General features: G+C 38.5%; 1 protein-coding gene across 1 annotated transcript in view; it reads right to left on the bottom strand.

Annotated features, from left to right (window-relative positions):
* Positions 1 to 11,946, bottom strand: part of LOC126248563 (uncharacterized) — a 166,537-nt gene extending 154,591 nt beyond the window's left edge. The window contains exon 1 of the mRNA XM_049949658.1: positions 9,391 to 11,946. Coding sequence (XP_049805615.1) covers positions 9,391 to 11,613 — 2,223 coding nt within the window. The 5' untranslated portion in view covers positions 11,614 to 11,946. The remainder of the gene's footprint in view (positions 1 to 9,390) is intronic.
* Between the last annotated feature and the right edge of the window lie 2,100 nt (positions 11,947 to 14,046).

The raw sequence follows: 14,046 nt of genomic DNA, 5'->3' as shown, positions 1-14,046 counted from the left end.
CCGAGAAATTAGAGCTAATACGCAGGTCTACAGTCAATCATTCTTCACGAATGGTTCCGGAAAGGGGGTAAAGGTAATGGTACCAGAAGTGCCCTCCGTCACACGATGTATGGTGGCTTGCGGAGAATTGATGTGGTTTTACAACATTCATGTCATCGTTTTATATGTCGCAAGGTATGTGAGCGACGTTATTGATTAGTGATTAAGCATTGATATTTAGTGAACCAGACCAGGTAATTCCGATTATTTACTTCGCATTTAACAATCTCGCCGACTAACTATAAGGCTTTTACTTGTCTGCCATGCGCGTTTCGCTTTCGTTATACAGTACCATCAACAACATAATTAAATGAAAGTGAATCTGCTCTGAAACATGCTATCCGCGTTCTGCGACATTTAAGTTAACGATTCGACTTGTTTGAATTATTTATGTTTCTGGTCTTGTCTTCAGATCTGTGAAGAGATGGAACTGCTTCGTTCACTAAATTATGTGGTATTTCATTAACCATAATATCTAATTTACTTTATCAGTAATAAAATATTTTCTTATCGATGTATGTAGTTCAGAAGTTATTTAGGAAACTGAACACACACTACACTTATTACCGATTATTTACCATACACTATAAACAATATTGCGTGCAAATGTGATGCCTTGTGGCCTACTGCCCCAACGAACTACACACCATGCTGAGATGAGGTGTCTTAACATACAAATAGCCATCCTGCAGGTGCGGCCACAACGGAGTGGTGTCTGTGGAGTGACGACACAAACGTGGTTCCTGAAGAGGGGCAGCAGCCTTTTCAGTAGTTGTAGGGGTAACTGGATGACTGACCGGGCCTTGTAACATAGCCAATGTGGATTTGCTGTGTGGGTACTACGGACAGTTTAATGCCAGGGGAAACGACAGCCCCTATTTTCCCACGTCAACACGCAGCTCTACTGTATGTCTGGATAATGATGACATCCTCTTGGCTAAGATATTCTGAAGGTAAAATAGTCCCCCAATTCGCATCTCTGTGTTGGGACTACACAGAAGGTCCTCAGGAAAAAACAAAACAAACATTCTACAGGTAAGAGCATTGAATGTTAGATCCCTCAACTGTGGAGATAGGTTAGAGAATTTGAAACAGGAAATGACCAAGCTGAAGTCAGATATTGTCAGAATTAGGACAGTGCAGCAGCAGGACAAACAGAACTTTTTGTCAGAGCAGTACGGGGTAATCTACACAAAATATAATAGGAATAACATGGGAGTAGGTCTAATGATAAGAAAGTAGGAATATAAGCAAGCTACTATGAACAATGCACAGAATCCACTAGACAAGGTAGCTAAGGGAAAGGAAAATTTGTGATCGGCAACAAATTCAGTAGTAGGTTAAGGAACAGAATGTAAAATGTAGGAGAACATGTTCTGAGTGAAAGGAATGAAAGAGAAAACCTCCTGGTAGAATTTAGCATAAAGCATAATTTAACATTCGGTTTAAGAATCTTATAAGAAAGTTTTTTTTTTTCCCCCATGGAGAAGACCTGGTGACACTGATGCACATTGTTTATGTCATGGTGTGTGTGAGATTTGAAAATCACAATTTGAACTGTAAGCAATTTCCACAGGCAGATGGGAACTTTGACCATAATTTATAGGTTGTCAATTGTAGATTAAAACTGAATAAAATTTTAAAAAATAATAAGAAATTAAAAAGATGGGACCTGAATGAACTGAATCAGAAGTTGTTGAAAGTTTCAAAGGTGGCATTAGCAATGATTGAGTGAAACAGGGGAAAAGAATACAGCAAAAGATGAATGGGTACCTTTGAGAGATGAATAGTATAGACAGGGTCAAATAGGTAAAGAGACAACGCTTCATATAAATCCCTGAATACCACAGGAGATAAACAATTTAAATGACAAGAGAAAATATAAAAATGTAGTAAATGAAGTAGGTGAAAGGGAATACAAACATCTAAAAAATTTAAGTGCCAGAAAATACAGAACGGCTCAGCAGGAATGGCTAGAGGACAAATGCAAGGCTGTAGAAGCATGTTAACTAGGGGAAAGATGGATACTGCCCTTAGCAAAATTTAAGAAAGCTTTCAGGAGAAGAGACGCAGCTGTTTGAATACCTGAGCTCCAATGAAAATCCAGTACTAAGCAAAGTATGGAAAGCTGAAAAGGTGGGAGGAACATATAGAGAGACTATGCAAGGAAATGAACCAAAGGTAATATTACACAAAGGAAAGAAAAAGTAGACAAAGAGGAGAGAGACTGCAAGAAATGCTTTAAAGAGCACTGAAAGATTTAAGTCTACACAATGTCCCTGTATTAGACAAACATTCCTCAGCATTTTTGATATTCTCAGGAGAACAAAACTATTCTACCTCACGTGTATGAGATAGGCTAAATACCCTCACACTTCAAGAAGTATGTAATAATTCCAATTCCAAAGAAAGAAGGTGTAGACAGGTGTCAATGTTACAAAATCATCAACTTAGTAAATGCTGGCTACATAGTACTGGCATGAACTAGCAATAAAGGAAGCAAAAGAAAAATTCAGAAAGGGGACAAGAAGTTCAGGGAGAAATAAAACTGAGGTTCGCCGATGACACTGTAATTCTGTCAGACAGCAAAGTACTCTGAGGAGCAGCTGAACGGAATGGATAGTGTCTTGAAAGGAGTGCTTAAGACAAATATCAACAAAAACAAACAAGGAGAATGGAATGTATTCGAATTAAGTCAGACAATGCTGAGGCAAGTAGATGAGTTTTGTCATTTGGGCAGGAAAATAACTGATGGTCAAAGAAGAAAGGATTTTTGCAGACTAGCAACGGCAAAGAAAGCACTTCTGAGAAGAAGAATTTGTTAATACCTAGCATTAATTTAGAAGTGTTTTCTGAAGGTATTTGTCTCAAATTCAATCAAGTAGGGAAGTAAAAGGTGGACCATAAGCAGTTTAGACAAGAAGAGAAAAACTTTTCAGATATAGTGCTAAAGAAGAATGCAGAATTAATTGAGTAAATTGCAGCACCCAAACCTGATCACTCAAACAAGCATTTGAATCCACCTCCTTCCACATACAAATCCGGTGTCTTAACCAGAGTGCCATGTTATTACTCATATATAGGGTGTCCCATTTATCCTGACCACCCTACATAACAGCTTGTCCAGATGCAAATTACAAAATGTTTCCAGTAAATGTTGTTTAGCTGTCAGGGGGACATCAATCATCATGATTGCCTTCATTGTAGCTTTGTTTTTTACAAAGATATTAACAGCAGTATGACTGTTTTAAATGGCACCTTGTATTTTTTATTGGGTAATTAATTTCCTCTCCTAACAACCTACTCAAAAATGTATCACATTGTACCATTCAGTGAAACACAACATTATTAATTACATAACACAACAATGAAATTGCCGCTCCCAGTGATTAGTGCAGGTACTCAGGGTAATGGAATACCTCCATGTGCTGATGTTGACAGACGGCAAATGTAAACATAAGTAGAATGCATACCCATCATTCCGTCTACCACTGTCAGTTGAAGAGTTGTACGAGTAGAATGTACACCAACGAAGAGAAGGTAGAAGTGCTACTCATCTAGGTAGAATGTAAGTTAGCAGAGAAGTAATTGCAATTCTGTTTTCTTATGTACAGGTACATTTAGTACAGTACTGTAGTCCTTTTAAATACTGTTGTGTAGAATAGGCATACAGTAAAGGCTATCCTTCCTAGAAACTGCACCAACATAACATTTCTTTTATTGCTGCTGTTGTTGAAGATAGCTGAAATGCTACACAGGCATCAGAACTGTACAGACTGTGATATCCTGAGAAGCACCCACCTTCCTGACGGATGTTTTCTCGTCTTGTTGCGACGCTTCAGGAAATGGGAAGTTTCAACCCACGAAAATGCAATCGTCTTAGCACTCGCACAGACGAAGCTGCCAAAGTTACTGTTCTCGCTTCCATTGCTATGAATCCACATGTGAGCACACAACAGCTTGAACACAAGATTGGCATTCCTAAGACCAGGGTACACTGTATTTTTACACCTCACTGGTTCCATCCTTACCATGTACACCTACATCAATAATTGCATGGGAAAGAATTCCAGAATTGTGTACAGTTCTGTCAGTGGGCACAGCAGCAAATCCTCGCCAACCTGAAGTTCTCCTCCAATGTTCTATTTACCGATGAATGTTCCTTCTCAAAAAAAGAACAGGTAAATACAATGAACAAGCATTATTGGTCCAGCAACAACCTACGATGGCTTAGACAGGTGGAACATCAGTGTCAATGGAGAATTAACATCTGGTGTGGGATGCTTGGTACTACAATTACTGGCCCTTATTTCATCAGTGGTAGTCTAAACGGCACAGTGTACACAAACTTCCTCAGACGAATTCTTCCTCCTCTTGTGGATGAAGTGCCGCTTAGAACCAGAATGCTTATGTGGTATCAACACCATGGATGTCCAGCAGATAATGCCTCGCATGCACGTCGTGTTCTGAATTGAAGGTATCCTGCCAGATGGATTGGTCGAAGAGGAAAAGGTACTTGGCCTCCTAGGTCTCCCGATTTAAATCCTCTGGACTTTATTCTATGTGGATGCATGAAAGAAACTGTCTATTGCAGTATTCGAACAACTCCAGAGGACGTGCAGGAACATGTCTTGCTTTCTTGTAATTCTCTTCAGCACGCAACACTGGAAGCAGTAAATAGTTCTTTCATTCAACAAGTGCACCAGTGTATCAGTGTCCAGGGTCACCACTTTGAGCACCTTTGAATGTTCTACTCCTGGGCAATGGTGCAGGAGAGTCAAAGTCATGTTTGTGTAATGTTTCTACTTAGTTTTTCATTTGTTTTCTGACAACTTCAGCAAGTGGACGAGTTTCTGATCCCGGGCTCAAAGTCAATGTTGTGTTATGTAATTAATAATCTTGTGTTTCAGTGAATGGTACACTGTGATACATTTTTGAATGGGGCTTTAGGAGAGGAAATGAATTACCGAATAAAAAGTAAACGATGTCACTTAAAAAAGTCATAACACTGTTCATATCTCTGTAAAAAACAAAGCTACAACGGAGGCAATCATGCTGATTGATGTTCCCCTGACGGCTAAAGAACATTTGCTTGAAACATTTTGTTATTTGTATCTGGACAAACAGTTATTTACGGTGGTAAAGATAAATGGGACACCCTGTACTGATCATTTCATTTACTTGGCATGCAAACATGCCCAACATATCGTACACCTGATAATGGCTGTCAGTTTACATGATATGCAGTCTCAGACCCTCATCCCTTTGAGGACACAAGCGGAAATAAAAACTTAATACAATGAACCATCTGCTCAATATGATATTATATATAAACCTAACAAAATTTGTCCAATTTGCTGTTTGCAGGCTAACAGGGGAAACTCTGGATCAGGGCCATCCATGTCTGCCATAGTCTGGTGGAATGGGCTGCTCTATTGTGTCTTCAGCCAGCTGAACTCTGAACTCATCGAAACCAGATTTTTTTTTTCCTGTCACTTTGTTTAATAGGATGTATGAATAAAAAATCCCAATATCCATTATGTAAAAGAAAATTTTCTTATATACTTTGGCATATGTTTTCATGAGGAGGAGAGATGACAACTGCTGATCCTTTCTGTCAACTGTGTTCACTGAATTGTTCTGTTGTACAATTGCTTGGGGCTTCTGGACTGGCGTTCTGGTTTTCCAGTCAGTTTCCCCTGTTGTCATACTGACATCTGTGTTGATAGTGGATATAATGTTTACTTTTACTTTATCCATCCATGTCAGAGCCATGTCTGAAAATAACACAAGAGTTTTGGATCTAACAGTCCCTAACAGCAATTGTGCCCCCTTCCAGTGAGCCTTACACACAATGACTGTGTACCAACTGTCAACATATATTGCATAACCACTGTCCAAATACAATTGCACGAGATACATAACTTCACTAATCGGTATTTCCTTATTGCTTGTCTCAGGGATTTTTTTCCTGTATAAATACCAAATTCTGAACAATAGCCACCACCTGACTCAAATTTTGAAGAACTTTATTCTGAAACATGTCATTTTTGGATGATTGAATTGGATGTACTAGAATCTACCTCTGAACGTTATGGGGCTTTCATCAATGGTAATATCTTCTTCATGATAATAAACACTTCGAAAATTGTGTTTGCGGCGGTAAATAACAGGTAACATTTTCGTTATTTACAAAATGTGCCATGAGAATACTTTACACTTTGATTTCATCAGATTTAGTAGGAAACCAAGCACTGTTCGATTTCAAAGTAAGACATTTTTTATAACCATGTGTTGCATATCTATTTGTTTATGCTACTACATCCTTCCAGAAAGACACACAAACCATTTTTCTGTAAAGTTACTGCTCTCAGATAGTTGCTAGTGAATCCTAGGACTAATGCCACTAGAACCAGAAAATTATATTTTGGAATGTTTGTCCTGATTTATTCGCAGTTTCCATTTTTCTACCTTCTGTTTTTTAACAACACTTGCACCTGTTGCTGCAAAATCACTGTCACTGTCTGTTTCATTTGCTTCCCTGTCTTTATCATCAAAACTATTGAAATATCACTTTCAGAACCAGTACAGTCACTTTCATTCAAAAGATTTGATTTCCTCAAATGACAAATTTCTTACAGTACGGCATTATTTGCTACTACACGGTTGGTGAGAAACACTGAAAATTACTGCTTATAACTGACAAAACATTGGAAGAAATTTAATGTGTTATACACCACTAAACAGATCGATTTCCCAGCTTCCCGTCTTCCTGATTTAGGTTTTCCATGGTTTCCCTAAATCACTTCAGGCCACTGCTGGGATGGTTCCTTGGTGCGTAGCCAACTTCCTTCCCCATCCTTCCCTAATCCAATGGGACCAATGACCTCGCTGTTTGGTCGTCTCCCCCAAATCAGCCAACCAACCAACACTAAGAAGCAGCTATAGCTGCTCAGCTTGTCTCACAGCTGGCAGTCTAATAATGTATCCAATAATCTGTTGCCTGCTGTATATGCCAATGGGTTAAGATGAAACTGCAGTGGGAGACATAAGAAGGCATCATGCACTACAGGGACAGGAAGTTCTAAACTCAAAATTATGAGAGATGGCTAATAAGCATATACAAATGTTCTACATTCCCCAAATAGAAAATCTCACATAATGATCACAATTTTACAACTGAATGAATTCCAGCAGATACAGATGTTTCCTTTCTGGTTACTGCTTAGGTATGGAACAGGAAAATGGGGGAAAGAGGGGGGGGGGGGGGGGGGTGAGAAGTTAAGTATGAGGATCGTAGATTCATACCTTCCATCATACCCCTTATGACAATCCTCGGAGTTCAAACACAGATGTTAAAATAATTAATTTGCCAACTGAATATTAGTTTCTACATTACATTAACTGCGTTAACTGAAGTAATTGAAGTCATGTTACCAACACACAACCACACTGACACCTGTCAACATAACCTAGACTATATACGCAAAAGAAATATTGTTTATGTTGTGTTCTTTTTCTCTTTGCACACACAGGGAATCACATGCTACACCCTTATGTTATGGGACAAAGCCAACATCCTGTCTCTAAGTTCATTTGATCCCATTCATTAACTACAATTACAGTGTTATTTTTAGCCTATCACAAATACTTTTCATACATCAAGATATATGCACGCACTTACACACTGTCAGCCCCCCGTAAGATTCATTACCACTAGAAAGTGAAAACCATGTCAGGCAACACAGTCCTACTTAGAGTAAATTAACTCCAACCATCAAAAATCTCAACAAAGCCTGAGAAACAGCAAGAAAGAGGTGTAGCAGCTAAAAAAAACCACACACACAATTTTTTCCTCAAGTAAATTTCCTAGTGACAGACTAAAAGTCAAGGGAAAAAATGATACATGGTATTACTATAGATGCAGCATTTACCCTTGGGCATTCTTTCTCCATTCTGGTGCTTGAAGTATTATTTACCAAGTTCCAACATCATTATTTAAAAACTTTTGTTTTCCTGCACACCTATGCACAAAGTGCAGTCGGCACACTTCAGCTAAGTATGATAGTTGAATATTTGAACAGTTGGACTCATAGCCTATGTTTTTGTAACTGTCAAAGAAATTCTCTCTATAGCTTGTTCTGTTTTTGAGTAGATACTCTTATCCTATAGGCTCTACCATTAATTTTTACACATGGAGTAGGATACTCTCCGTTCACAATTCAACATCACACGCTAAGACACACAACCTGCACAGACCACCACCAACAGTCTCAAGTGATATAGTGCCATGTGTAGTCATCTGAAAACAATTGGAAGAAGCACAAGGTCAAATGGTAACAAAGATCTTAAGCTTGAGACACCACATCTTACAGTCTGTCCAATAAACTGTAGTAGATCAACCAGAAGTATTTACTGCTAGTAATTCAAATGATTGCTATATAATCATATTGAGTAGTCAAACACAGATAGATGCTAAAAGGTACCTCTACCTTGTATTTACTCTGAAAATTGCCTTACAGTTGTGAAACTGTGCACACGAACTTGCAAGAGTTGGCCATGATAAATGAGTATTCTATTGCACCTACCCAAATACATACTAATTGGCCTACTCTCTATTACTATTAATTGCTACCATGACAACCTGAAGGGCTGCTATAGCCTATGTTCATATTTTCACTGCACTAAAGAAAGGGGGAGGGGCAGCAGCAATAATAATAATAATAATAATAATAAATATATGTAAAGACATAATGAACTGGGCTTAAGCCAAAATTTATCAACATATTCCATCTCAACTGATAGAGATGAAATTTACATGAGGAGTAATTATTACTAATCTATGCCACATGAAAAACACTTCATCTCATTATCTTCAGAAGCACTCTTAACTCGCATATGAGTAACACGAACAAGAGGACACACAATTTGGACAAAAAAGATGACATGCGGAACTACTAAAGACAAATTGATGTTATGATGGTTACTTGTAGTAATTTCTCCATTTGAGCAAAATGGCAAATCCACACGTACTTCAAAACGCACAGTATGCCAACATATAAAACCTGATATGCATGTTCAGGTCTCTTGCTAACATTAACTGCCAATGAGATATTCCCAATAAATTATATCTTTGAACCCCCCCAAAATGTTTGACAATTTAAAGGCACAATATTCAAATCCAATATTTATAAAAATAATTAATACAATTTCTTGTGCTTGTATACAATGAAACAACCTCAGGTTTCAAGATAATTTAGAATTCAATATAACATCAGCCCTACTAAAATGGATTAGAGCATATTTTTTTCTATAGCTAGCTGAAACTGTTAAGAGAATGCTCCAACTTACCTTGGGCTTCACAGGTGTCTTCCTTAATATGATACCATCATTTGGAATGTAGTCTGGTATTGATGTGTTGCTATTCACAAAATTATAAGTGAGTTCATTACTGGCAGGTTTTTTGTCCCACAGCCCTGGTCCTTTAGTTTCTCTAAGAATTCTTGATGGAAAAATATCACTCCCATTGTTTTCAACTTGACTTTTTCCTGTGTCTGAAGAACGAGCAATTGCATCTGAAAGTTTGTTTATTGGAATAACACTTTGTTCAGCAGATTTTTCACGATTTTTGAAGTTCTTCTCCTTCTCACGATTATTATGAAAGGCATTTGATGTGGATTTACTTGTCACCATTGGTTTTATTATGCCAACCTGCTTTACTTGTACCTGCGGAGGATCTGTAGATTTCACACTAGGAGGAAGCTTTTGCATCGAACTAGGTTCTGGTTTTAATGGGACTTGTACTGGAGGTCTTGATTTCGGTATTACAGCCAGCTGAACTCCAGGAAGGTGTGACTTTGGCTTGTCTGCTACACTATTATTAACAAAATGGTACTTCTCTGACATGCCACATTTTCTAATATTTTCTAAAGCTGCAGGAGAAATAACTCTTGAGTGCCCATCTATGGCTTCGACTGCATTTCGACTGTCAGAAGACTTATCAACTTTGCCATCGCCACTCACCGAGTGAGATATATCTGATGATTCTAAATCAGAATCATTCATTGAAAAAAGTTTATAAATTTCTGTAGTTGGTGATGGAGACTGTAACCTTCCCATGGGGGCAGTCAAATTATTTGGAGAGCGCGACGGACTAGGTGGTGGTGTACTCCCACGTTTTTGTGGAAAGGGAGGTAATGCTTGCTCCACATTTCCTGGTGTTTTTCTAGGTGAGCTAGGCCTGGCTGGTGAAACCTGGGAAATTTTATCAGGACTTGGTTTTGGGGACAGCACTGGCTTAGTAACAGCTCCAACAAAACTGCCACTAGTACCCACATTTGCTGAAGTTTTAGTAGTGTTACTGGAGAACGATTTAGTGCCAGTAGTTTCTGATTCTGGCCTTCTCTCAAAAATTTTAAGTGCTTGTTTAACAAGATCAGGGGGAAGACACTCTGTTTCTGAAGCAACACTTGGGCTTCGAACTTTTGGAGAAGTCGAGCCTTTCGACACATGTTGCTTGTCTTCTGAAACACCAGAACTGGCGTCTGCCTTTGACTTATTCTCTACTATGACTATATCTTCTTTACAAAGTGATTTTACAAACTGTGCACTTTTCCTTGAATCAACTGTCGCCTGCTTTTTATTAACACGGTCAAATGAAGTCAAGTCACGGGCACCAGAACGACCTGATATTGTTCTGTTATCGTATCTTAACAAAGTTTCAACTGAACGTGCTCGTTTCATTGAATCATTGCCTCGAGTAATACCCCTGTATCTGTGATGCTGAGGCGCGGAATGTTTATTACTGGAATCATTAGGAGTATCAGACTTTTTCGTATATCTATGCTGTGTTTTAGTTTGCTGCTTTTCTATGTCTCTGTCCTCATTATCAATCAGATTTTCCAGGCTGGCTGCTCGCCTCATATTGCTAAAAGAGGTCCTGGTGACTCTACTTTGGTTTTCGCGTAAAGTCATACTCATATATTTATCTTTAAGCCTATTGACTATCCCTGGTCCATACTGCAACTCTTCACTTGAGTCGGAGTCACTGTCTTCTACACAATTATTTTCACTTAACACAACACTGTTACTCATTGTTTTGTCCGAAGCACGATGCTTGCTTAACTTTTCTTCGCCCATTCTGTCCCGAAACTTCACCGAGTTAACAGCAACGGTGCTGCTTCCCATGCCAACACCATTCATCAAATCATTGCCCGCGTCCGCATGAGGTTCAACCAACCGCATGTTACTGACAACTACTGGCGATTCCGCAAATGCCAAGGATGAGATACCGCCGCGATCTGTGGGGAGAAAGTCCGCTTTGACTTCCTCCAGCGAACCTTTGCTTGCCGCAGGCGGAACACGACGCTGATATTTACCTGGTACGTCTTCGACAAGCGTTGCTTGGTCTGCTTGTTTCACAGCGGTAACAACACTAGGACAAGTCAACTTCACAGAAGCATTGCCGGCGGGTAGAGTACGACTAAGCGCTCGCCTCCGTAAGATAAGCTCTCTCTTCCATTTTGGAATGCTTTGATCTAAGGAGCTGTTATCCTGCGGGTTTACAGCTGCCATTCTTAAAAACTTGCAACACGATTCACTCTCTTGTGTACAGTTACGCACTCTCCTGCAGCACCCTTAATGAGTAATTTTCTTAGCGAGCAAAGATAGACATTATACAACCAACCCGTGCAATGTTTCGAATGTAAGAGAACGAGACAACAGACGTGTTTACAGAATTTCCTAGCCATAAAAGAAATAAATGCATATTGTAGGAGCGTTACGGCACAAATTAATATTGTTTAAAATTTCGCTTGCACTAATTAAAAATATTAATGCTCTGATATGAGTGTCACAACCTAGGTCACAAACAAAATCCAAGGAGAACCACCCATTACATACAGATTACAATACATGCCTGACATCTAGCGGTGCTTCTCAGCACTTTCGTTAAATAACACTGCCAGAGATGTTACATACGTCGGATACGTTATCACGATTATTTTCCGCTTGCGAAATAGTAGTTGCACCAAATATGACGTATATATATTTACAACTGGATTTGCAATACAATTCTTTCCGTTATTACACCGTATTCAATGGCATCTAAATAGTAAACTTGCATATATACATCTGGCACAAAACACATCTTCCGTTTGCGAAATACAGTTGCACCAAATACGACATGTATGTTTAAACTTGATAGGTATCACAGCGAATATATGCTTGTCATTACTATGATGTACTTAATGGCAACGAAATAGCAAACGGGCACATATACGACTAGCACAAAACACATATTTCGATAAAGCCACATACAGAGTTTTATGTAAGAAATGTAATAGATATTTTATTTTCATATAAAATGTCATATACAGTCAAATTATTGGGACATACGTGACTTGTCAATTTAAATCTACTTCTGATTGTAAGTATATAGTATAACTGACAGCTGTTTTGTAATTTTATGTACCACAAAGTAATTTAATATAATCATGTTGAAAATAAAGTAAAATTAAGAATAAATAAGTTGTGAAGTCAGTTCTCTTACTAGACTCCTTTTTATTTTACACTTCTGGTGCACTTTAAGGCACCAATCATTAAGAAACTGTATTTACCACAGTAGCATCACAAATGCCTTAGAATACGATACTCGGGAAACTTTTATGAAGTCTGAACTTCTACGATGCGTTAAACACGATCATTCGGGTGTGTAGTCTTCAGTTATCAGCTTTACTCTTTAATAAATAAAAACTCGAATCAGACGACATAGAATTGAATAAATGTTGAAGAAATGCAGTCTCCTGCCTGAAACAACAAATGCACCAGACGACATATATTTTCTGAATGAGTGGTTACTACTTCTGTTATTATTAAGTGGAACTGTAGCAGATCGGTCTGTCACTGGTAATTAGTTTTACTGCACACATTTCTCCGTAGGTTTTTTTACATTGGCATTATGCATTATTATTTTATATTCTCACTTCCAGGGCAAAAATACAAAATGATTCAGCTTCATAACTGCAAATCATGGTAATGCAAGAAATGGGACATGTTTCAAATGACAGTCTGGTTTCTTATACAGAAGCCCACTTCTGTTTGTATTCTCCTAATTAATAAACTCAATGTAAACTTCTCTTCTTAAAACACAGACTATCAATAATTTCACTGTGTTTAACGACACCGTCTTGTCTTCACCTCAAAATTTTACATCCGCCGCCTGTTTGAAGTTTCCAACCATTCCGTTATAAGGTCTGACGCACCTCTCCTCATTTGTCTCTTCACGGAACTCGCCTCAGTCTTGAAAACGAAAAAAATCAACGACAGACAAAGAAAAGGCTTAAATAGGTGACACATAAATGAGTGACGCACTTTACTGTGACAGCTAATTTATTTAAGCTAGCTATTATCATTGACACCATGTGTAAGAACTAGATCTAATAAATCACCATAAATGGGAGTGCAAAGCAATTATTCTGCAATTAGCCTGCCTCCACATTACAAGATGTTTCAGATTTGGGGGCTACACAGGGCATTAGAAAATTGCCATTATAAACTTCCAGGACTTGTAGAGCGGAGTGAGGACAAAATATGTTGAATAAAAACCCATATCTGGAAACGTACCCTTCCCGTTCTATGACAGTTCTAGTTCAGATGTTTAACTCAGCCACTCCTGCTAGAGGAATTGAATTAGACGTGACACAAAAGCGTTATTAATTAAGGATGCAAAAGGAAACATAATAGAACACCCATTTATCACTTAAGCACATTTGTTTGTATTAACACTTAAACATTACATGTTTACATTACTCCGAAACAAAAAAGAACCCAGCGTGCTGTACTTACAGAACAGTTCTGATGCATTACAACAGCTGCCCGATGTGACGACCACCAACGTTGTTACAGACATCTTGTATAATGTCTCCATCACACTTGCTGTCTGTTCATTTTTTCTTACAGCGGGCAGAACTCGTCCCAACACATCTTCCTCCGTCTCTACAGAAGTTT

Source organism: Schistocerca nitens, chromosome 3, assembly GCF_023898315.1.
Source record: "Schistocerca nitens isolate TAMUIC-IGC-003100 chromosome 3, iqSchNite1.1, whole genome shotgun sequence".
Classification (NCBI taxonomy): Eukaryota; Metazoa; Arthropoda; class Insecta; order Orthoptera; family Acrididae; genus Schistocerca; species Schistocerca nitens.
Note: the sequence above shows the minus strand (reverse complement) of the source record. Positions and strands in the feature narration are given on the sequence as shown.